At 40.1% G+C, this 24,210-nt stretch overlaps 1 protein-coding gene across 3 annotated transcripts in view; it reads right to left on the minus strand.

Moving 5' to 3' along the window:
- Positions 1-1,067: 1,067 nt before the first annotated feature.
- Mfsd8 (major facilitator superfamily domain containing 8) overlaps positions 1,068-24,210 on the minus strand; it is a 30,824-nt gene continuing 7,681 nt past the window's right edge. The window contains exons 2-12 of one of the 3 annotated variants that reach the window (XM_034500188.2): positions 22,196-22,287; positions 21,319-21,362; positions 19,137-19,377; positions 17,889-18,002; positions 16,064-16,208; positions 14,694-14,749; positions 11,549-11,657; positions 8,704-8,838; positions 6,826-6,929; positions 6,304-6,551; positions 1,068-3,528 (exon numbers count right to left, since the gene is read on the minus strand). In XM_034500188.2, the coding sequence (XP_034356079.1) occupies positions 3,322-3,528; positions 6,304-6,551; positions 6,826-6,929; positions 8,704-8,838; positions 11,549-11,657; positions 14,694-14,749; positions 16,064-16,208; positions 17,889-18,002; positions 19,137-19,377; positions 21,319-21,362; positions 22,196-22,287 (1,495 nt within the window). In that variant the 3' untranslated portion in view covers positions 1,068-3,321. The remainder of the gene's footprint in view (positions 3,529-6,303; positions 6,552-6,825; positions 6,930-8,703; positions 8,839-11,548; positions 11,658-14,693; positions 14,750-16,063; positions 16,209-17,888; positions 18,003-19,136; positions 19,378-21,318; positions 21,363-22,195; positions 22,288-24,210) is intronic. The other 2 variants (XM_076932327.1, XM_076932329.1) reach the window with 2 other exon arrangements.

The following is a 24,210-nucleotide window of genomic DNA, read 5'->3' on the forward strand; positions in this document are numbered from 1 at the left end:
CTCTGTCTTGCTCAGATGGGGATTGATCAAGAGGGAAGAACTTTGTTAGCAGCTCCTCCTACTCTGCCCATATAGGCGCCTTTTGTAAGAAACATTATTTTACCTATTATGGTCAGAAGACATCAGATACCACCCTGGATCTGAGGTACAGGCAGTTGTAAGACACCGTATTGGTTCTGAGTCTACTACAAGAGCAGTAAGCACACTAAACTTCCAAACCACATTAAAACTTGAGTTTTAATCTTATAAGTGTTAGACATCGTCACTGAGGCTTATCATTTCACTTATGCTGGAATTCGGAAATGTATTGTGATATACAGTTCATATTTCCTTTATAATGAGGACCCTGAATTTATTGAAGAATCCAGATTGAATTAATAGGACTTTTCAGTCACTCTACTCAGCCACTTTGGACCTGACTGAAGTTCTGAGAAACCTCCCAAAATGTCTTACCTCTAGGTTGTTTGCAAGCCCTGCCTTCTGCCTCAGTGTACTTTCGAAGTTCAGTCATGCTCTTACACCAAGTTCTGACAAATCCTTCTCTTTTTTTTTTTTTTTTTTTTTTTTTGGTTTTTCAAGACAGGGTTTCTCTGTGTAGTCCTGGCTGTCCTGGAACTCACTCTGTAGACCAGGCTAGCCTCGAACTCAGAAATCCGCCTGCCTCTGCCTCCCAAGTGCTGGGATTAAAGGCGTGTGCCACCACCGCCCGGCAATCCTTCTCTTAAGAGAAATTTCCTAATGCTTTTCTTCTTGTTGGGTTCCTCTGGACTCTATACTTGTTTATGTCTTTGGTTGGTTGGTTTCTTCAAGACAGGGTTTCTTTTGTGTAGCTTTGGCTGTCCTAAGACTCTGTAGACCAGGCTGGCCTTGAACGTACAAAGATCCACTTGCCTCTGCCTCCTTGTCTATCACCCTTCTTGTAGCCAACCATAAGTATCTGTACCAGCTACCTGAGTGTCTGAGGTTCCTGATGGAATGTGAACTTAGCAGTTACCACACATATCTCAACAGGTACATGGGAATAGGCATGTATTCAGGTCCCCTACATATGTACTGAAAATGACAGATTAAACATTCGTACAGTCTTGTTTTATTTGAAATGAATACTTAAATGTAATAAAGTTACAAATAAATCTTCAACAGTAAATGGTAGTCAGATCCAAATAGTATAGCAGTTTATCTTCATTAAATTAAAAATCACAAGTTTATTTCACTTTCATACGAGAAAAGAGCTTGTTTTAAATAGAGGATCATAATGACTAGATATGCTTTATGAGGTGACAGTACATTCAAAATAAGAAAATAATCCTTTGCTAGATTTTCAAAAATAAAACCATCTCCCCTTTTTACTCTTTTCTCACTCCTTCTTTAATATACACTAGTAACAGTTTGTATCTCCCAGCTCTCCCTATACCTCTCACTGCACTCTCTTTGTTGATGAGGTGATGTTAGTCTAATCTCCCAGGAAGCAAGTGCCTCAGTAAAAAAGGTGTGGTCGTTTTGCTAGGTTGTAGTTTTCTGAATTGCAGTATTGGAATTCTAGGGCTGGGAAATGTCTGTCATGTTCTTGCTGGGAACACTTAATACTAAGAAAAAGGCTTCACTTAGTGCACTTCAATTTTTTTTCCAAATATTTTTGTAAATCTGAGTCACAAGTGGAAATGGCTCCTCACAATTAAGCAACTGTTAGTGTTCAGGTCAATTTTCATGTTCTGAGAAAGTGCAGTGGTCATGAGGTAGCCTCTGAAGACAAGTGACATGTATACTTTATTCATACATATCACAGATCAGGATCTGATCTTCAGCTCTAAGCTTGCTGTGAGAAACTACTGTGCATTATACAGAAACATTGGAGTGCTCTCATTCTCACAGGTTATCATTGTTTTGTCTCTGGGCATACCACACAAAGGTGGAATTTAAGGTCAGCACTGACCCAAAAGATGAAAGGAAATACAGAACAACAGGTAAGAGGAAGTCCAGGGCCTGATAAAACAGAAACTGAAGCAAAATGCTGCCTGCCATCATTTAGTGCTGATAGCTTCAGAAGACCTCATACAGTATAAGGTGGAGAGTATGGTGTTCACACTCAGATTTGAAACCATGGTAACAAAACAGGAAAACACTTCGCATGTTCTGCAGAGATTCCCATACACATTCCAGTGTTCCATTCATACAGAGGTAGAAACTGTGTAGTTTGATTAGTCACCTTTTGCCATGCTGCTCCAAGTCTCCACCCGACCATATGAGACTATCAGAGCATCCATGGTCCAACTGCAGTTCTGCTGCTGTGAATGGGTCTACAGACAGATTGCAAACAGCTGTTCTGTCCAAACTGACAAGGGGCATTAAAAGGTCAGTTTGCACTAGAGTTTAAAGGACTTGAAAAAAGTAATTTTAAGAATCCACTTGCTATTAATACCATATTTTTAAAAAACACATTTAACTTACGTTTTTAATATGAATTTACTAGCACTTAAAAGAAGGTAGCCCTTCTAAGGGTAGTAAAGACCACCTTGTCTCTTTAACCTTTTTCTCCTCAGACGTTAGCATTACTCTTGCTCATAGGTTAGAGTCATTCTAAATCAAAATAGAAAAAGTTTCAATATGTGGATTACAAGTTTTGAGGAGGAGGTAATAGAATAGATTCACCCTGGGCAGGAAAGAAAAACTAAAGCCTAATCTTTAGGTTGTGGGCAGGCTGTAAATTTAAGGTTCAGTTTTATTTCATTAGGAAGCTGAATAATGCATTTTTATTAAAAAAAACTTTAATGAAAAAATATTTCTGTTTAGTTTTAAAAAATGAAATATTGGGTTTTTGGTTTTGTTTTTTTTTGGGGGGGTGGGGGGGGAGTTGGTTTGGTTTGGTTTGGTTTTTGGTTTTTCAAAACAGGGTTTCTTTGTATAGCCCTGGCTGTCCTGGAACTCACTCTGTAGGCTGGCTTTGAACTCACAAATACTCCTGCCTCTGCCTCCCAAGTGCTAGGATTAAAGGTGTGCTTCACCACTGCCTGGGTTTTAAAAAAAAAAAAAGACATTGTTTAAACTAAATGTACTGTGGTTAATACAGAACTTTGTCCTGTTCCACTACACAGTCCATTGCTTTAGACAGAGCCCTGTAGTTCACATTGAGCATAGTTTCATACCTACAGACCACTGTTGAGTTCATGGGACTCCAGGAAGGTATGATAAGAAAAATAGTTCACCTTTGATAAGGAGATTATGACCCAGAATGTTTTTACACATCCTACCATTCAAAGTCAAGCTTTTCAATGTTGAGTTGAAGACAGTAGGCAGCAAGTATTCAGCATAGACTCTGCTAGCTTACTCCTGGATCCTCCCATATCTGACAGAAAAGGCAATGAGTCTTTTATAAACGGCTCCTATTAGCAAGATGGTGAGCACCACTATTCCACACACAAGGCTGACTGCCCATCGTGGGCCCAAGTAAGTGTACACATGGCTGATGAACACAGGCCCAAGAATCCGTGCTGCACTTCCAGAAGTGGTTAACCAGCCCATGTATATACCCTGTGGTGGGAAAGACAACAGATTAATTCGGGTTTAGTTATTGCAAAACAAAAACTTACAATCAATTACCTCCTCTCCTCTTTGGAATGTCTCTGAATACAGCAAATAAATGGTATGGTGCTAATAGGTCTGCAGCCTGGCATATGGGGAGTACAGGCAGGAGGATCACCAGTTCAGGCTGCATGACAGGACCCTGTCTCAACTGATCTGGGCTGAAGAAGTAGTTCAATGAATTGGTAGTGTTTCTCTTAAGTTCAAATGCCTGAGTTCAATCCCCAAAATTGAAATGAAGCTGAGTGTGTGGAGGTGGATCTGGGAGGTCTGGGTGGGAATAGGATAAATATGATAAACATGCATTGTGTGGATGCTCAATACAAATACTTAGAACAACAACAAAAATGAGGCATGGTAGCATGTGCTTGGAATCCCAGAGCTGGCAAGTTCAGAGACAAGCAGAACCCTTGGGTTCCCCAGACAGCAACCAGCCTAGCCTACACTCTGAGTTCTGGGCCAGGGAGTGCTGGTAGTAGACCGACCTACCTAACTACTCCCCCCTCCCGTGTGTGTGTGTGTGTGTGTGTGTGTGTGTGTGTGTGTGTGTGTGTGTGTGTGTGTGTGTGTGTGTATACAGGTAGTCGTGTTCTGAAGAAGGTATTAGATCCCTTTCAGCTGGAGTCACAGGTCACACAAGCCACCTGATGTGGCTGCTAGGACTTCAACTCTACTTCTCTAGAAGAGCAGTAAGCACACTGAGCCATGTCTCCACTCCCATAGTTTGCCTTTTAAAGATGATCTTACTCTATGGTCTAGGTTTGCCTAAGAGTCACCAGGTAAAATTGGCTGGTCTGAAATTTGAGATCTTCCTGCTTCTGCCTCAGAAATGCTGGAATTATAAGCATGCGTCAGGCAGCTCAGTATAATTTTTAAACAGTAAGGTAATTTGGAGCCATTTAAATATCTGCCATTAGGGGGCTGTAGAGATGGCTCAGCGGCTGCTCTTCCAGAGGTCCTGAGTTCAATTCCTAGGAACCACATGGTGGCTCACAACCATCCGTAATGGGATCTGATGCCCTCTTCTGGTGTGTCTAAAGACAACTACAGTGTACTCATATACATAAAATAAATAAGTCTTTAAAAATACATAAATAACTGCCATTAAAAAGACTTTGAAACATACAGAAAATAAGTAAACAATATGATTATCTGATTATATATAAAATGAAGTAAAGCATTTCACTTTAAGTAAATCTTAAAGAGTCAATGATAGACCCCTTCATTGCATAAACCCATTACACAGTCATAAAGAAGAGGCTGGAAATGGGGCCTGACTTCATTAAAACACTTAATTGTTATGTCCTCTATCAAAACTTATTCACATTGCATCTATATATTTTTAATTTTATATAATGAATACAGAAATTACTAGGTGTGTGAGCATGTGTGTGTGCACGTGCTAGGGATCAAACCTAGGATGTCACTCATTCTTGGATAAAGACTGTACTATTGAGCTATACTTCCAGCCTATGAATTGTGTGTGTGTGTGTGTGTGTGTCTTTATGTTGTTTATTTTTGAGACTAAATCTCACTACATAGCCCTGGCTGTCCTGGACCTCACTATGTAAACCAGGTTGGCCTTGAACTTGCAGTGATTTTCCAGTCTCAGCCTCCTGAGTGCTAAGATGTGTATTGTGGGGAGCCCACCGAAGGCGGTTATCATCCTTGCAGCCATCTTGAGCCATATACCCTGACAAGAGACTTGTTTTCTTCAACAGCCTACAACAACTGAGCACACTCTGATAACATCTTGTTTTATATACCCAGGATTTTCCCTTGGGTGTGTGTGACTTAAAGGTGTGACTTAAGAAGTGAGGCTTATAAAAGGGGAGAGGCAGACAGAGGAGAGAACTGGAAACTTGGAACTTGGAGGCCCTAGGGACTAGGAACTAGGGACTAGGAACTCAAGACTTGGGACTTGGACTAGGAACAAGAAACTTGGAAAGAGAGAAGAGAGACTTGAGAATAAACAGGACTGAATCACACTGTCTGGTCTCCATTCTTTGTGTCTGTCCTCACTCTCTCTCTCTCTCTGGCTGAACCCTGACCCACGGACCAGAGCAGCAGTACGAGCCAGGACAATTTAGCCCCCAAACCTTGGGGCAGTGCAGGTTCCAACATTTGGCAGAGTGGTCCCCTACAGTGTATAATCATGCCCAGCTCGTCCCCTGATATTCCTACTTAGAAATTAATTTTGAAGCAGGGCTTTAGCTCAGTGGTAAAGCACTAGCCTAACATGTACAAAGCCTTGGATCCAATCCTAGCACCACAAAACAAACAGTTAAAATATATACAGATAGTTCTTAGTGTAGCACAACCGTATAAGACTATTATGTTTTCATTCTTTGTAATTGTCTAAATCCAATTTGGCTGCCAATTTTGGTTTTCTTCTGTCTACTTTAAGAATGAGTTTTAGAAATTTAAAAGTTCAGAGATTTTTTTTCAATGAAAATTATTTTGACATCTGAGTTCTGATTCAGCAATGTTAATCTTTCACCAGATAATTCTTAAGAAACACAGTACAAATTTGTGGAGGGATGGAGACAGAGGTAGAACCTAAGTTCAGACCTGCATGGGATGTGAGTGAGCTCTAGTCCCTGAGCCTGTCTAAAATTCCATACACACACACCCCAAAGTCTGCTAAGCCAGCTTGTGTAGGAACAGAACTATAGCAAAAGGAAATGTGGAGACTTAATTCACACAGTTGCAGTGCTGAGTTACCTGAGGTTTGGGTCCCAGAACTTTTGAGTACAATGTATAGGACATGACATTGCAGGCTGGATAACCTATTCCAACCAGCACAGCAGCTGTCAGGAACTGGGCCAGATGAATCACTGGGGTGTATAGGCACCAGGCCTGTTCAATTGGACACCCAGTTGGCTGTTGACTGTGATCTTCTCTTGGAGAATTCCAAAGATCAATAATAATTTCCCCAAATGTAGCATTAGGGGTTGAGCTGTTGTGTAAATCTGTAAGATAAAAATAAGACAAGGTATCACTTGCTAGTTCTAAAGAATGCAGGGGCTGGTGCTAAAGAATTGAAGTCAGTGTTGGTGTACGCCTTTAATCCCAGCACTTGGGAGGCAGAGACAGGCGGATTTCTGAGTTCGAGGCCAGCCTGGTCTACAGAGTGAGTTCCAGGACAGCCAAGGCTACACAGAGAAACCCTGTCTCGAAAAAAAAAAAAGAAAAGAAAAGAAAACAAAAGAAAAGAAAAGAAAGGAAGAATTGAAGTCACTATACCTTCCCACTGTATTTTGGGAAACTGATTTCCCCAGGGTAACAGGATAAAGAAGCCGACCCATATGACCATGAATCCTCCCAGGAGAATAGCACGTTCGCCAATCCTGTGAAACAGAAACTCTGATTTTGAAATGAAATGTGAATACACAATTTCATTACTATAACTAAAAAATTTAAGTGACATTGTTATGCAGATTATATTTATAAATTACTGTAACGCTACATAAAATACCTCATTAAAAGCAACCAGCACCAGGCATAGATGTGTACACTAGCCCCAGCATCCAGATAATAGGGCAGAAAGTGGTAGGGAGTTAAGGCCAGCCTGAGTTTCATAGTGAGACCCTGTCTTAGAAAACAAATAGACTTATCTATAAACTGCTGATTTCAGATTAGGGGATGAAACTCTAGAAGATAAACGTATTTATCTTCTATAGAAAGTAGAGCTTGTCTGTAACTTAGGGGAAAGAGACTCAGCCAGCATCAAAAATAATCATACCTATTTATGCTTATGCTCATTTTCAACCAATAGTTTAAGAATATACATTAAAGCTGTTCATGAGCTAACAACTGGTGTTCCTTCACCTGTAAGACATGCCGGGGATATATGGCTCAGTGGTAGACTGCTTGCCTAGCATGCATGATGCCGGGGTTCAATTCCCAGCACCCAGAGAGAAAAATAAACTACATGACAGAACTCAATTTATACATGCATTCCTGTATTCCTCACATACTGGGTTTCTAATAGTTACTTTCATAAAATTGTTCTTTTAAAAAAGTTACTTAGGGGCTGGGAATATAGCGGGAAACATTTGCCTAGTATATTCATATAAGGCCCTAAGTTCAACTCCCAGCACCACATACACAAAAAGTTATGTGGTCAAATAACTTTGAGAAATGATAATTATATTTGGTACAGTGAAAATATGTTGTTTATAAGCTGAAGACCTGATTAGAAGTTCTAAAATCCTATAATCCCAGTGCCTGGGCAATAGAGGCAGGCAGGAGCATCAGGAATTCAAGGTTACCCAGGGTATATATAAGACCCTGCCTCGCAGGTGGTGGTGGCGCACGCCTTTAATCCCGGCACTTGGGAGGCAGAGGCAGGCGGATTTCTGAGTTCGAGGGCAGCCTGGTCTACAGAGTGTGTTCCAGGACAGCCAGGGCTACACAGAGAAACCCTGTCTCGAAAAACCAAAAAAAAAAAAAAAAAAAAAAAAAAAAAAACCCTGCCTCAATAACACAAACAAAACACACATACACACACATACAATCTATGTAAATTCAGTCTGTTCTTTGAGACACAGTCTCAATATGTAGCATGTAGGGACTCATGGTCCTCTTGTCTTAGCCATCAATAGAACCTTTAATAACCAGAATTTTCCAAATTTATTCATTCAATCTAGCAAGACAATGTTTTATGAAAAACACTTTTAGTAATATACATTAAAAATGATATAACAATAGATTAGTATACAGTTATTTACTTGGTAAGGCATTTTGCTTTTCCAACGTGATGTGATTGAATATAAAAATATAAAAATAATTCTCAGTAGAGTTTACATCGTTTTGCAAACTTTGAAGAACTATAATACAGCGAAGCATGGTAGTGTATGCCCTTAATCCCTATACTCAAAAGGCAGAAGTAGGCAGACCTATGAATTCCAGGCTAGTCAGGTCTATAGATCTAGTCAGTGAATTCCAGGCTAGCCAAGGCTATATACTAAGACCCCATCTTAGCAAAAAAAAAAAAAAAAAAAAAGGAAAAACAAAACAAACACATGAGAAAAAACTTGAAAATTGCTTTACTAGCTTTGCTTCATGTTATCTTTTTTTTTCCAAAGAAGATTTAAGGTAAAGTAAAAATATATAACTTACTTTTTGGAAAGTAATTTCACCCCCATGAAAACAAGAACTGCCTCAACTCCAAAAGCAATAAGGATTATTCCATCATAGAGCACAGCCTGCTCCTGGGTCCAGGCATACATGTCCATCGTCAATGGAGTGAGGATTCTAAGAAGAGAAGGTCATGCGTGTTTAAAAGGCAGTTGTTAACTAAGAATTATTAATGTAAACATTAATAATAATACCCTTAAGAATATGCGGCCATTTAAATAAGGAACACGGTTAGACTGAAGAAGGCTTGCAAACAGAAGACAACATAAGTCAACTACAACCCTACCCTCCCAGCAATGACTCATAGCTACACTATAGTCAAAACTGATCTTTATTCTTGTGGTGCTTTTAGCTTTAAGGATGGGATTCTGGATAACTGACTATCTTCTCTGTGGGACATTATGTCTACACAAGGACCACTATTCCCTGTAAGGAGCTTGTACAAAGGGAAATTTTATATTGACAACTTTTTCAAAATCAGAAATGTCTCTCAGTTTTGCTGGGAGTGTACTTTCTAGATTTTTCCCCTGGTTATTAAAAGTGTACATGTCACCAGCAATGTCGCACTGTTACACTATCATTAGAGTTTACTTTCTATCAGTAGTACTTAACTGTGTTTCTTTCCCTCCCTATAATCACCTCTGCCTTCATATGGCTTTCTCCTTCCTTGCCAAGTCTATCTCTATATTATACCATCCTCTGTTGGCTTACAACAAAACAACTTATATTTTAAATATTTTATTACACAGAACAATATAGTATTTTAACCTTTGAATTCAGATGAGCTGATATAGAGAGCAGATGCATGGTTTCTCCAAGGGCTACACCGTTCACATGTACCTAGCCATTCCTCTCAGGTGCAGAACCCAAGAACAAAAGACCAGAACTCAAGCAGACACTTGCACAGTAGCATCACTCAACACCTGCTGCATGGTGCCAACAAAGCTCTCATCAGCACATGAACAGGAAACTAAAGGAGCTGGCACCTGCTGTAAGAAGTTAGGAAAATCTGATACACTGTGACATGAAGAACCCGAAACACCTCACATTCAATGAAATGAGATGTGTAAAACCAAAATGCTGCACGATGTAACTTCTATGAGGTACCTTCTACAGGTCATTAGGAGCTGGGAAAGACACAGATGACTGTGAAGGGTAAACAGCTTGTTTGGGAGGATGTCAAGCAAGGTTCTTGTCACAGGTTCACCAAGTTGTGACCATACTTAATGCCACTGTATTCAACTTTTCAAAAATAGTTCAAAGGTTTGGAAAGATGGCTCAGAGGTTAAGAGAACTTGGTGCTCTACAGAGGACCAGGTTTGGTTCTAAGCACTACATGGTGATTCATACCCATCTGCAATTCCATTTTCAGGGAACTGATGCTCTCTTTTGACCTCCATTGGCATCATGCACACACATGGTGTGCATATATACATGCAGGCAAAACACATATTTTAAAAAATAAAAATAAATCTAAAAAAAAATGTTTAAACCAGTTAAAATACTGGGCCAGGTTGTACAGGTCTATAAGCCCAATTATAGGAGGCTGGATAGGAGGACCCCAAATTTAATGCCTGTCTGGGATACAGAGTGGGTTCAAGGCCAGGTTGGACAACTTAGTGAGAATTTGTCTCAAAATACTGAGCAGCAGTAAAAATTTGCCTAGCATGCTGGGGCCCTAACTTCAATCCCCGGTATTAGGGGGAAAGGTTAATGTAAATTTTATGTGCTGTGTATTTTACATGAAAAACTTTCCCTGAAATGAATTATGATTTCCATGTAGATGAATAGTTTTGAAAATACATATGCCAAGCAAATCTATATGTATTAACACAAAAATATGACAGTGTATGGAAAAAAAACAAATCATCAAATGGTAACATTATAGCTTATGCAAATGTAATATATTCTTCCCCTTCCTGGCTGAAAAAAACATAAAGTGCCTTTTGCAGGGTGTGTGTGTATATATATGTGTGTGTGTGTAATGCATTTTACACTGAATTATTTACACTATCTAGTTTTATACATATACTTTTCTCTCTTGAAAGGATCACGTGATTTTTAAAAAGGATGAATGAGTTATAAATTCTATAATTCTTTACTTTTTTTTTTTTTTTTTTTTTTTTTTTTTTTTGGTTTTTTGAGACAGGGTTTCTCTGTATAGGCTTTTAGCTGTCCTGGAACTCACTCTGTAGACCAGGCTGGCCTCGAACTCAGAAATCTGCCTGCCTCTGCCTCCCAAGTGCCAGGATTAAAGGCGTGCGCCACCACTGCCCGGCAAATTCTATAATTCTTGATCAAGGATTAAATGTAGCTAATATTGCCAGACTAAATATTAATTATGATAGTCTACATACATCTTTAAATTGGTTATGCTGGCACATCCGTTTAATCCCAGAACTTGAGAGGCAGAGACGGATCTCTGTAAGTTCAATGCTAGCCTAGTCTTCATCAAGACTTACACCCTGTCTCAAAAAAAAAAAAAAAAAAAAGGAGAGGAAGGAAGGAAACAAAAATCTTATTCTAAAAAACTGTGCTTTACATAATTTTTGTTTGTTTGGATGGTTTTTGTTTTTTCCAGAGTTTCTCTGTGTAGCCCTAGATGTGTAGCCCTAGATGTCCTGAAACTCACTCTGTAACCCAGACTGGCCATAAACTCAAGAGATCTACCTGCCTCTGCTTCCTGAGTGCTGAAATCAAATGTTTGCACCACCATTGCCTGGATACATTTTTAAAAAACAAAATCTGTGCATAATTAAGAGTGCATTAAAAAACATGGATTAGTAAGTAAGTAATCTGATTTAAGTAAAGATAGAATAAAACTTACGTTTCATAAACAGCAAAGATAAACAGAACCACAAAAAAGACAATATTGGTAGCCACAACAGCAACTTGATCAATACTTCCTTCAGGAATCTGAAGTTCATCTGCATTTTCTAATAACAGGAGAAAAGTAGAATTAGCTACATATCTAACTTTCACATGATGGTAATTCTTAGCCGGCTCACACCTGTAATCACAGGACTTGGGATGCCAGGGCCGGATGGGGCCAGCAGAGGGTGGTGGGTGGGGTTGGGGTGGGTAATGGAACAGGGCGCAGAGAGTAAGCAGTCTTCAATGGTATTTACAGTAATCTGGCTACTCCTCAGGAAGCACGCTGGAGTCCACTGTCTGCAAGAATTACGCAGGCTAGCTTATGTCTCTCCAATCGGTGTCTCCAAATCCAAGTATGCATTTATAGACTTCATGAAAAATGCATTTGTTTTCAGTTCCAGGTACCAATTTTTCTACTTAATCTAAAATTTAAACTTACAACGATTTTATTAAGTTCTACCAGTATTTCATTAAACGAGTTCCCAGTTCTTTGGTTCATTTCAGTGGAATTTTAATTTCAACACTATATGAAATTAGTGCTAGTAAAAGTCTTTCTTTTGGGACTAGCAAGATGGCTTAATGGCAAAAGGTCCTTCCACCAAGATCTGGAGTTTGATCCCCTAGACCTATGTGGTAAGAGTAGACTCCCAAAGTACAGAGTGTCATATACACAAAATAAACACAATTTAAAAATGTTTAATTTTACTTCCCTGTCATTAAAAAAGTTATGTTAGACTTGTGGGGAAGAGGGGAGTGAGCAGGGGTGGCAGGCAGATCAGAGATGGGTGGGAGTGAGGGTAGTCAATATATGTTATGTACATATATTAAACTGTCTAAGAATATATTAATTAAAAGTTATGATAATGCGAGGGTTGGTGATATATATACATTGTTGTCCCTGTACTCAGGAGGCTTAAGCAGCAGAATCATGAGTTGAAGGCCAGCCTGAGCATATGACAAAACCTATCTGAAAAATAAAAATCATTTGTATCTTTGCATGGCAGTGGCGTTAGAGGGCAAAGCACAATTTCTCACCTTGAACTATGCGATTAAATCGTGAATTCACGATTCCTGACACAGCTTCAAAGTTACACACACAGTCATATAACTCCAAGGACATCCATTCCTCATGTTGTTACTCAGTGCAGATGGCGTAAATGACACAGGGGTGGACAAGCTGTGTGCGTGTGTTTGTGCGTATGTGTGTGTGTGTTGGCACAGGAGAAGCATGGTATGGCTTTCTTCAGGAAAAGCCATAGAAAGCAAATGTAAGTTTCTGTGACGGTGCCTGCCTTTCTACCTCAGGAGAATGGAGGTTTAGAAATGGTCTGTAGTATTTATAGGAGTCACTTCTGACCTTTCTTTCTAGTCACACCAAGAGTAATAGTCACCTTCAGCAGGATCCTTTCACAGAAGCGGTCCTTAGCTCTTCTGACCCTCGTCCTACCTGGGGAACACCTTTCTAATTCTTAGTCACTACCCAGAGCCTGTGTTGACTTCGAGTCAAATACAAATGCTGCTCAAGTCAGAGTAAAATTTCCAACATAGCGGTTAGTTTCCTGCAGCCTCAGCGCTGGATGCTGTAGGAATATTGGAATGTATCACAGGCCGAGGAAGTTGACTAAGTGCCCCAATTACAAGGATTTTAAAAAAAGACTACTTCAATATATCGATCCAACTTTTAAATTAATTGATTTGTATGTATATCAGTCTTTTGTCTGCACATAAGTATATATTCAGTGCTTACAGAGGTTCAGAGAGCTTCAGAGCCCCTGGAACTGGAGTTACAGACAGTTTTGAGCTACCGCGTGGGTGCTGGGAACTGAACCCAGGTCCTCTGCAAGAGCAGTAAGTTCTGTTAACTGCTGAGCCATCGCTCTACCCCACCCTCAATTTTATGTAATTAGAAATTACAATCCCACTCAATAAAAAGCTCTTCAAACTTGACTAGCTTTAAATTTAAAAAAAAAAATCAAATGAGTTTTTACCACTTTCATTTTATCAAGATATTTATTGAAACATTATGATGATTTTATATGCACATATTTAGTAAAATTACACTTTGGTTTTGTGTTATCTTATAAAGTCACTGAGAAGCACCAGCTTGCATTCTTTCATATGGCTGAATGCCATAACCAGTACTTAAATAACAATTTACTAAGTAAAATATTCTGACTCACCAGATTGGGAACTTCTAAACAAGCAAAAAAAAAAAAAAAAGTATAAAGAACTGGGTTGGGAAGACTGGTGAAGTATCTGCTGTGCAAGCATGAAGATCTGAGTTCAGGTCCACAGGAAACTCAGGTGTGCTGGTGCAAACCTAGCACTGGTGACAGAGACAGGTGTGGTGGTGGTGCGAACCACTAACCCAGCACTGGCGACAGAGACCAGTGGACTTTGTGGGCTCACTAACAAACCATTCTATTCAAAATGGCAAGCTTAGGTCAGTGAGGGACTCTGACTCAGAAGATAAGGTGAAGAGCAAACAAGGCAAATAAATATCTAATGTAGACCTCTGACCTCTGTGTACACCCACACGGGCAAACGCATCTGCACACATACACATGCATACACAACACAACACAAAATAAACGATGAAAATGCACATTTACAAAGTAATAGAATGTCTACTGTTGTGATTAAGGTACTGGGAAATGCTGGAACTGCTGGTAGTACAACTGTGACCTCAGTACTGAGGCGGAAGATCTCAAGTCAGAGGCCAGCCTTGGTCCCAAGCATGTCATTTTCAAGGTCAGCCTGAGCTACATAATGAGACACTGTTTCAAAACAACAACAAAAACTGCTTGAGACAGAAGTTGTACCAGAATTACCAGAAGCATGGCAAGGAATACAAGGGTTTTAGGACACCAGCTCTTTGAAAAAGACAAGTGATCTTTAGCAATGGCTTTAGTCTTGCCAGTCATAAACACCACATAACAGAAAGGTATAGATTTGTTTAAGTAAATTAATGTATATTTCTTTTACCTTTGAAAATATTCCCCAGACACCCACTGTATTGCGCTGAGGGGCAAAAGCCATGTGAATACCAAGCAAACAGAATCAGGATACTCAGGTGGTGCCACACAGGCTAACAGTACCTTCTTGAAAATTCACACTCTTACACTGACGTCCCAAGTCATCCACACGATGCTCTCTTTAAAAGAACAGCACAAGTATTAACAAGACTTTAGTTCAGAAGCAGTGTGCTTATCAATACCCTATCTTTTCCATAGTCAGACATAGTTTCTCTTATTGGCTTCTGAGAAATAGGGTTATTAATGATTTACTAATAAATATAACCAATAAACCGAAACATCTTTTTTTTTCAGTACTGGGCATGAAGCATAGGGCCTTACACATGTACACAAATAAGCCACAGCCTTGAGCTGTATCTCCAGTGTGAGCCTTGGTGAGGAAAGGCCCTGTTGCCCAGCTATCAAACACCTGGGATCGAGTAATTATCCGGCCTTATTCTCCTGATCAGGAAGACCACATATTATCATATAAGACTTTTTCAAAATTTATTCAGACATATACATGATTTACCTTAGTACATATTTGAAATTTTCAGTGTTTTAAAAATTAGCTATAAGTGGTTTCGGAAAATTGAAAGAAGCACTCTAAGAAAATATAATGTAACAATGCCACATTTGGTATCATACACCTATAATCCCAACACTTCAGAGGCTAACACAGGAGAAACCTAAGTTCTCAAGCAGCCTTGGCCACACAGTTAAGACATTCTCTAAAAACTAAAAACAAGAAATATAAAGTAATGATACTAGGTTTAGAAAATGAAATACCATCTACATTCTGAGAAACTTATAGTTAGTAAATCAAGACTAGATCTTCCTAATTGTGTTTGTTCCTAATCTGTCTTATTACTGAGATTGCCAACATAACATGCTTTAGCTGACCAAAAACTGAACCCATCTATAGAGAGCAAAACATAAAGAACTCACAGGGCCAGCCCTCACAGCTTGGGCCTGTAATCTCAGCTACCTGGAGGCTAATGCAGGAGATTGCACATGGAAGGTCGGCCTGGTACTCACAGCATTAGGAAACTTAGCAGGACACTCTATTAAAATAAAAAGTAAAAATGGCTAGAGAGGAGCGTCGGCAGCTAAAAGCACTTGCTGCTCTTGCAGAGGACCCAGGTTTGGTTCCTGAAGCCTGACTGTGCCACTCCAGTTCCAGGTGACCTGAAGGCACTGCATGCACGTGGTGCACATATATACATGTAGGCAAATACTTACAAAACAGAAAAGTAAATCTTTATAAAGGGGACTAGGGCCTGGGGGCTACAGAGTGGTGGTAGAGGGCTTGTTTAGCATGCATGAGGGCCAAGGTTCAATCCCCAGTACTACACACACAAAAAGACTTCATAGGAATAACTATCCTTCAGTAATAACAGGGCTTGTTAACTTTTAAAATCTACAAACATAGTTTATCATTTCTATGTACTTACCTCAATATAAAAAGAATCAGAATAATGTTTAGAATTCCCAGGAAGGCTGCAAGTAAAACTGGTGCTGTGTACATGTTGATCTGCAGTTTGATGATGTCCCATGTCACACCCTTTTCTCCAATGAGTGCAAAGCAAGTCTGAAAAACTAATAAATAAATATGCACATAAGTATGTTTTGACACGGGAGCCAAAAGCTAGAAACTGTAAAAGATGCTTACCACAGACTGCTAGAACATAGGAGCTACCATATGTACTAAGGAATCTCAACTGGAGTGAAAAAAAACTGGCTCTTGGTTAGTGGAGACAATTTATTCTTTTCTTATATAAATCACTGACATACATATGTATATATATGCACATATATTATTATATGTGGTAAATATGTGGCATTAACATTTCAGGCAGGATGGAGTAAGTAGGAAAAACATCTAAGGCGGCTCGGCTCCTCGGGGAGACAGTATTAAAGACGGGACAGATGTATGTGTTGACACATTATAACAAACCAACTCATCATCTCTTCACTTTCAGTTTTATTAGCATATACAATTTTTCATAATTAGAGTTATGATATTTCATGGATCTATAATGTGGTCTTCATTTTTGTGGGGGAGGAAGAAAGAAAGCTTCATACTCTATATGAAGGTTAAGCTACAATTTATTCAGTAAGTAAATTATAAATTTTAAATTGTACTGATTTGTGTTCGTATGTGCATGCCGGGTGGGAGGCTTGCACTTGCCAGGGTGCGCCTGTTAAGGTCAGAGAACAGTTAAAGTCTGATCTGTCCTTCCACAGTGTGGTCCCAAGGAAGCAAGCTCAGTCCACCAAGTTTGGCAGTGAGTGCAACGGTAAAGACCCACTGAGCAATCCTGTTGGCTAAACTAATTAGAACGTTAATCACCTTCATTACAAGAAAGAAACATAACATTTTTCCAAGTCAAATATTTTTAATATTACTGTGTAGGCAGTCTTTAAGTTATATATACTTACTATCACTTAATATTAAATCTGTGGTGAGACTTATTTGAGACAATTTTCCATGGGCCCTGACAGTAACTGGGATCTAACTTCAGCTAAGGACAAAAGCAGATGCTGTCCTTACAACAGCACTGAGTTCAAAGCAACCAGAACAACATCAGTTCTGAGACCCAGACTTCCCACCTACTTTGGAGATTCTAGACAGACTTTCTATACCATGAGATAGAGATCGTGTTCATCTGTAAAATGGGCAAACAACACTTAAGTGCTCTGGTATTGAGGCAAATAGTAGTGTATTAAAGATACTACTGTCCCTCCCTGCTAATTCTATAGCTAATTCTATAGTGGTGGAAAGACTGCCTAGCATGCACAAAACCTCGAGTTCTGTCAGAATCACTCACACACACACACACACACACACAATTTGAGGAGATTAGTGCTTTATCTTTTTTACAATTATAATGATTTTTAGTTAACATACAAAATGTTTTGTTATATTTTATGTATCTGTATCACTGTACTTTGCTCAAATTAACCCCTCTTACTTCCTTGGCTCCCTCCCTCCTTTTTAAAGTTTCTCTTTTTTTTCCCTTTAGCCACAAAGTCTTACATGTAGATTACATTTAAATTTGAACCTCACTGGGCAGTGGTGGCCCACGCCTTTAATCCCAGCACTTGGGAGGCAGAGGCAGGCGGGTTTCTGAGTTTGAGGCCAGCCTGGTCTACAGAGTGAGTTCCAGGACAGCCAGGGCTACACAGAAAAACCCTGTCTCAAAAAACAAAAAAAAAAAATTGAACCTCAAAGGTTATCCTGATTCAAATTTAAGAAGTCACATAAAAACCACCTACCTGGACCCAGAATAAAGCCCAGGGCTTGGCATGTGCTCGTATTAGCCATGGCATTTGTTCTTTCCTGAAGGGAAGTAGCACCAGCAATGTATGATCGGACAACAGCTACATTTCCTAAAGAAAGAATAAAGGGAAAGAATCAGCCTTCAGCTCTAATGCTTACCTGACCCGGCTTTACACAGAGCAAGAAATACTAATGAATATCACGGTCCCTTCTGTGCCACCAAACAAAATGTGTGAGATTTTGATTGAACAAACATATAACTAATGAAACACAGTATTGTCCCTGATACAGAAACAATGCAGCTAGGCTAGGGGGTGCACATCTGTAATCCCAGCAACTGGGAGACAGAGGTCAGCCTGGACCGAACAGAATTCTAGGCCAGCCTTAGGTATATAGTGAGACCTTGTCTCAAAACCAACCACCAACAAAACAAGAATTGAAACAAAACAAGCCACCCATAGGACTATAGACACAGTTCTAGATAATGTAAACTGACATACAGTGCCAAGATCTTCTTATCAAACAGGGAGCTGCACACTAACGGCAGACTGCTATGCTATAAGGAAATGTGTCCCAAATTTCATAGATATATAATACAGAAACAGAAAACCTGCACTAAGAATTTAAGTGAAACAACTTTGGCTGGAGAGGGCTCAGTGGTTAGGCACTCACACTGCTCTCTTGTAGCACACTTGAGCTCAGTTCCTAGCACCCACTTGGGACACCTCACAAGCACTTGGAACTCCAGCTCCAGGAAATTCAGTGCCATCTGCTGGCCTCTGAGGATACTCAACACTTGCAAATTTTCAGACATACATAATAAAAGAAAAGATTTCAAAATGTATTGATCATTTATTTTATAGTAAAGACTCTGCTAGGAACCACAGAACAGAATATTTAAAATATCATTTACTACTTCTATACTTCTAGTGCAAAACAAAACAAAACAAAACCTTACTATAACTGGTGGGGAAAGACAGAACCAATACAATATGGCAAGCAAAGGCCAAAAATAGAAAAGGATGCATTCAAGAAGCCTGAGAAGGCTCCACACTACACATAGACTTAATGTGTGCCCTGAGGGTGAATAGCAGTGAATACGCACGTAATAGGAGGAACATGGCCAGGCAGAGTTTGCTGAACCAGGGATGTGAGACTGAGAAGGGATGACACAGGGTAGACATGGCTATTAACAGTAGGAAGAATGTGACCTAACACACACAAATACACATGCACGCATTTACCTGCTCCAAATCCCACCATTCCACGAGCAATCAACATGTAGTACTTATTATGAGCAGCTGGCACGTGGACATATGCATATAGGCAATTGGCTGCCACCGAAATAGAGATGGAGATGATAAGAGGTTCTTTTCTTGGCCTATAATTAGACCATAAGCCAAATAGAGGTGAAGCTACCATTTGGCCAAGACTATATGAAGCAATAACCCAGCCCAAAAAACTTGCATCAGCTGTCTGATCAATCTGCAGAGAGAAGTAAATACTTTGAGAATCATTATACAACAGCAGTCTTTGACTTCTGGTAGTCACAAACAGTCTAAGGCAGATTTGTACATGCATGTAAGTCTCAGACACTGGGAACTAAGTACCTGGGAACATGGCTGCTAGTTCACTTAGTAAAACTATATTTAGCTTGTGACAAATATCCAGGCTGTATTGTAGAGTGGCTGAACCACCTACATTCTTACCAGAACCTTTGTGGGTTAGTATTTCTGTGGAGATCTCCTGAACAGGCAACAGTCATGGGGGAGCTCATCACTGTATATCGAACATCATACTATATGGTAAGTACTAAGGGTACAGAGATGAAGTGGTGTCATCCCTTTGTGTCCTCAGAATTGACTCCAAGACGCCAGAGGACACCAGAATGAGTGCATACACAAGCCCTTCACACAGAACATGTTTGCAAACCAACTACACATACCTGTACAGGTGTAAGTCATCTCTGATCACTTATAATGCACACTACAATGCAAATTCTGTACACAGAGCTGCCATACAGTACAGTTTAGGGAGTGATATTTCCAAACCATGGTTTCTTTAATTTTTGGATGCAGCTTCAAGGATGAGGAGGAGCAACTATACACAGGTTTTCTGGCCCAAACTGGGTGGTGACAACCAGAGAAAGCTTTCTGGAGAACATGAGAGGTGCAGAGGTGTGAAGGGTGAACAAAAGATAGAAAGGAGAAAGGGGAGGAGAGAGGAAGGCAAACACAGGAAGGAAGGAAGGAAGGAAGGAAGGAAGGAAGGAAGGAAGGAAGGAAGGAAGGAAGGAAGGAAGGAAGGACAGGAGGGAGGGAGGGAGGGAGGGAGGGAGGGAGGGAGGGAGGGAGGGAGGGAGGGAGGGGAGCTAGAAAGGAGCTGGGGTGATGTGAGCACTGCAGAGCCTGTGTCACTGAAGTGAGTTAAACACACTGCTGTCTACTTATCTGCTAAAAGCCAAAGCCTAACAAACATAGATCTCTGGAAATCAGTAAGCAAAGAGTGAGCTGATAAAGATAAGGAGAACTTAAGGCTAAGTAATCAGTGTTAAGACAAAAGTTAGCACAAAGAGGCTAAGAATTCCAGGTGCAGGAGAGGACAGTGTAAGCCCTGACCTTCACACATGAAGGACAAAAGTGAACTGAACAGACTCTCTTTTCTTGTCACTGTTCTAGGACAGAGCAGTTTAGCCACTATATAATGGGCACTGTGCTAGGCATCATATGTAATCTAGAGATGAGTACAGCATATATCTGAATGTGCACATATTATATGCAAATACTTCATCACTTTATGTAATGGACTTGCACACCCATACATTCTGGTACACTTTGGGGGGACCTAAAAACCAATCTCCCAGGAATATCAAGAGATAGCTATATTGCCTATCCTTTTCACAAGTTTTCCTGAAAACCCAAATTAATTCCACAGGAAAATCATGAAATTATTCCTTAGAAACATCATCTGTACATTTTAAGAATCCACTTGTTTGCTTGAGCTGCTCTTCCCTAGGGAGGTAGTGACAAAACGTGAATATAGCTGAGTAAGTAGGTAATCACACTTTCACTCTGTCTGCTACTCTCCAAGCAGCTGTCTATTTCTTGGCACAGCACCCTTTCTGCTTTAAATGTTTCTGTTTTTACAATAAAGCATATGACCAACTTATACTGCCATTAAGGAACTATTATTTTAAGTTATTCTAAGACAGATCAAACTACAGAATACTAAAGACACTCTTTAGACAACACTTAATAACATTAGAGTTACCTCTACTACATCACTTTATGTAACGGACTTGCACATCCATACATTCTGTTACACTTTGGGGGGACCTAAAAACCAATCTCCCAGGAATATCAAGAGATAGCTATACTGCCTATCCTTTTCACAAGTTCAAAAAAAAAAAGACTGAAATGCACAAACCTTTTGAAGATATGGCCAGATGGACATTATCACAATAGAAAAACCTGCAAAGAGGTGGACATGTTTATTTGTTTTATAATGATGTAGTCACTATTAGAGACATAGCTTTTAGAAATATAGCAAAGATTTTTAAAATATTCTGAACCTGAAAATTTATATACACAATGCTTAATTTATCAAGCAATGAAATGTTAATTATCAGAAGGATAATAAGCTATAATAATAAAACAACAAGAAGAAACAACAAGGTAATTATAGTCCCCGACTCTGCTTGATCTAGCAAGGGCAAATAATTTGTCTCTCTTCTCTATCTTTACCATAGTGGAAATTACTGAAAGCTCTGTTGAGTATTCATAGCACACATGAGTGGAAGAAAGGCCACTGTATCAGAGGGAAGTCTTCTGTACTGTTTCAAAGAGCAATTCACTGCAAGGAAGCTGAGGGAATCGGAACACTATCTCAAGGGAAGTAAATCAAATCAGTCTGGTATGACGGTACACACCTGTAATCCCAACACTAAGGAGGCCCAGACAGCAGAACCCTGAGTTTAGGCCAGACTGGGATACATGGTAAGGCCTTTTCTAAATAGGCAAACTGGGCATGCATTTAATCCCAGCACAAGAGAGAGGGAGGGAGGGAGGGAGGGAGGGAGAGAGAGAGAGAGAGAGAGAGAGAGAGAGAGAGAGAGAGAGAGAGAGAGAGAGAGAGAAAGCGAGCAAGCCAGCCCTGAGGCCAGGGCAGCCAGGGCTATACAGAAAAACCTATCTCAAAAAAAAAAAAAAAAAAAAAAAAAAAAGATAAGTAACAAATCTTAAAATTACTCAAATCTAAAGCATTTTACTCTGAACTGTAGAACTGTGTAGCTTCTGGCACTTACCCACACTGCTGAGGAACATGGTAAGGTAGAGAATCCTCACAGACTTCCATCTACTCTTGTAATGCTCTTGGGTTTCTATCACACCCTGTTCTCTAGGTGGAAAGAAGAAAAGGGTTAACAGGGTTGAGAGTCTCTAATCTCAGAACTCCAAATCCAAAATATTAACTGCGGGTGGGGATTCCACCACCTGACTTCAGTGAATTACAGCAACATGCACATGTACCATCTCCTCCAAAGATCCAGGAACTAGAAAATCCCATGCATTTCAGCTAATGCACAAGGTCTGGATCTCCTCCTGATCACTAGGAGCAGGTATTTATGCATTAAGAAATTTACTTTATCTTCTCTAAATATATGAAAGTTAAGGGCCACACAGGGGTGACACACGCCTTTGATCCCAGCACTCAGGAAGCAGAAGCAGGCAGATCTCTGAGTTGGAGACTAGCCTGGTCTACAATTGAGTTCCAGGACAGCCAAGGCTACATAGAAAACCCTGTCTCAAAAACAAACAAACAAACAAACAAAAAACATTGGCTAAGGTTATACTAATTAACCTCTGAAAGGGCATTTTAAATTTCACTGGATTGTAGGACTGTATTAATGCACCAGTATACACAGTCATTTAGAAGATACAAGATACCTTTAAAAAGTCACTCCTCCATTGTTGGGATTGCAAGCTGGTACAACCACTCTGGAAATCAGTCTGGTGGTTCCTTAGAAAATTGGGCATAGCATTACCTGAGGATCCAGCTATACCACTCCTGGGCATATACCCAGAAGATGCTCCACTATGTTCATAGCAGCCTTATTTATGACAGCCAGAAGCTGGAAAGAACCCAGATGTCCTTCAACAGAGGAATGGATACAAAAAATGTGGTACATTTACACAATGGAGTATTACTCAGCTATTAAAAATGGTGAATTCGAGAAATTCTTAGGTAAATGGATGGAACTAGAAAATATCATCCTGAGTGAGGTAACCCAATCACAGAAGAACACACATGGTATTTACTCACTGATAAGTGGATATTAGCCCAAAAGCCTGAAATAGTCAAGATTCAACTCACAGACCACATGAAGCTCATGAAGAAGGATGACCAAGTGTGGATGCCTCAGTCCTACTTAGGGGTAACAAAATACTCAAGGGAATAAATATGGAGACAAAGTATGGGACAGAAACTGAAGGAGGGGTCGTCTGGAGACCATTCCACCTGGGTATCCATCCCATGTGCAGTCACCAAAGGTAGATGCTGATGTGGATGTCAGGAAGTGCATGCTGACAGAAGCCTGATAATAGCTGTCTCCTTAGAGGTCTACCAGATTCTGACATATTCAGATGCAGATGCTCACAGCTAACCATTGATCTGATCAAAGAGTTCCCAATGGAGGAGTTAGAAGACTGAAGGAGGTGAAAGGGTTTGTGGCCCCATGAGGAAAGCAACGATACCAACCAACCAGAGCTCCCCAGGGTCTAAACTACCAGCCTTGGAACACATAGCAAGGGACCCATGCCTCCAACTATATACGTAGGGGAGGATGGCCTTGTTGGGCATAGGTGGGAGAGGAGATCCTTGGTCCCATGAAGGCTGAACACCGAGTGGGAGGGGGGAATTCGAGGGTGGGGAGGTGGGAGTGGGGGGTAGGTGGGGCACATCCTCATAGAAGCAGGAGAAGGGGGGATGGGATAGGGGGTTCCTAGGTGGTGGTGGGGATGGGGTAAGGGGGTAAAATCTGAAATGTAAATATAATATCCAATAAAAAATAAGTGAATGAATAAATAAAAATATTATGTCTAAATAGAAAAAAGGTAAAACATTTTTCAAAGCAATTATTTTACTATTTTTTTAAGTTTTCATGTTTATATGGTATACATGTGCATATGCTGGCCTGATGGCAGATATGGCCAGTCTGGCCAACCAGGGTGCTCTGGGACCCCTGTCTCTTACTTTCAATGCTGGACTTACAGATAGGCCATCATAACCACATGACATTTACATGGTTTCTAGGGATCTAAA

The sequence above is a fragment of the Arvicanthis niloticus genome, chromosome 4 (assembly GCF_011762505.2).
Source record: "Arvicanthis niloticus isolate mArvNil1 chromosome 4, mArvNil1.pat.X, whole genome shotgun sequence".
Classification (NCBI taxonomy): domain Eukaryota; kingdom Metazoa; phylum Chordata; class Mammalia; order Rodentia; family Muridae; genus Arvicanthis; species Arvicanthis niloticus.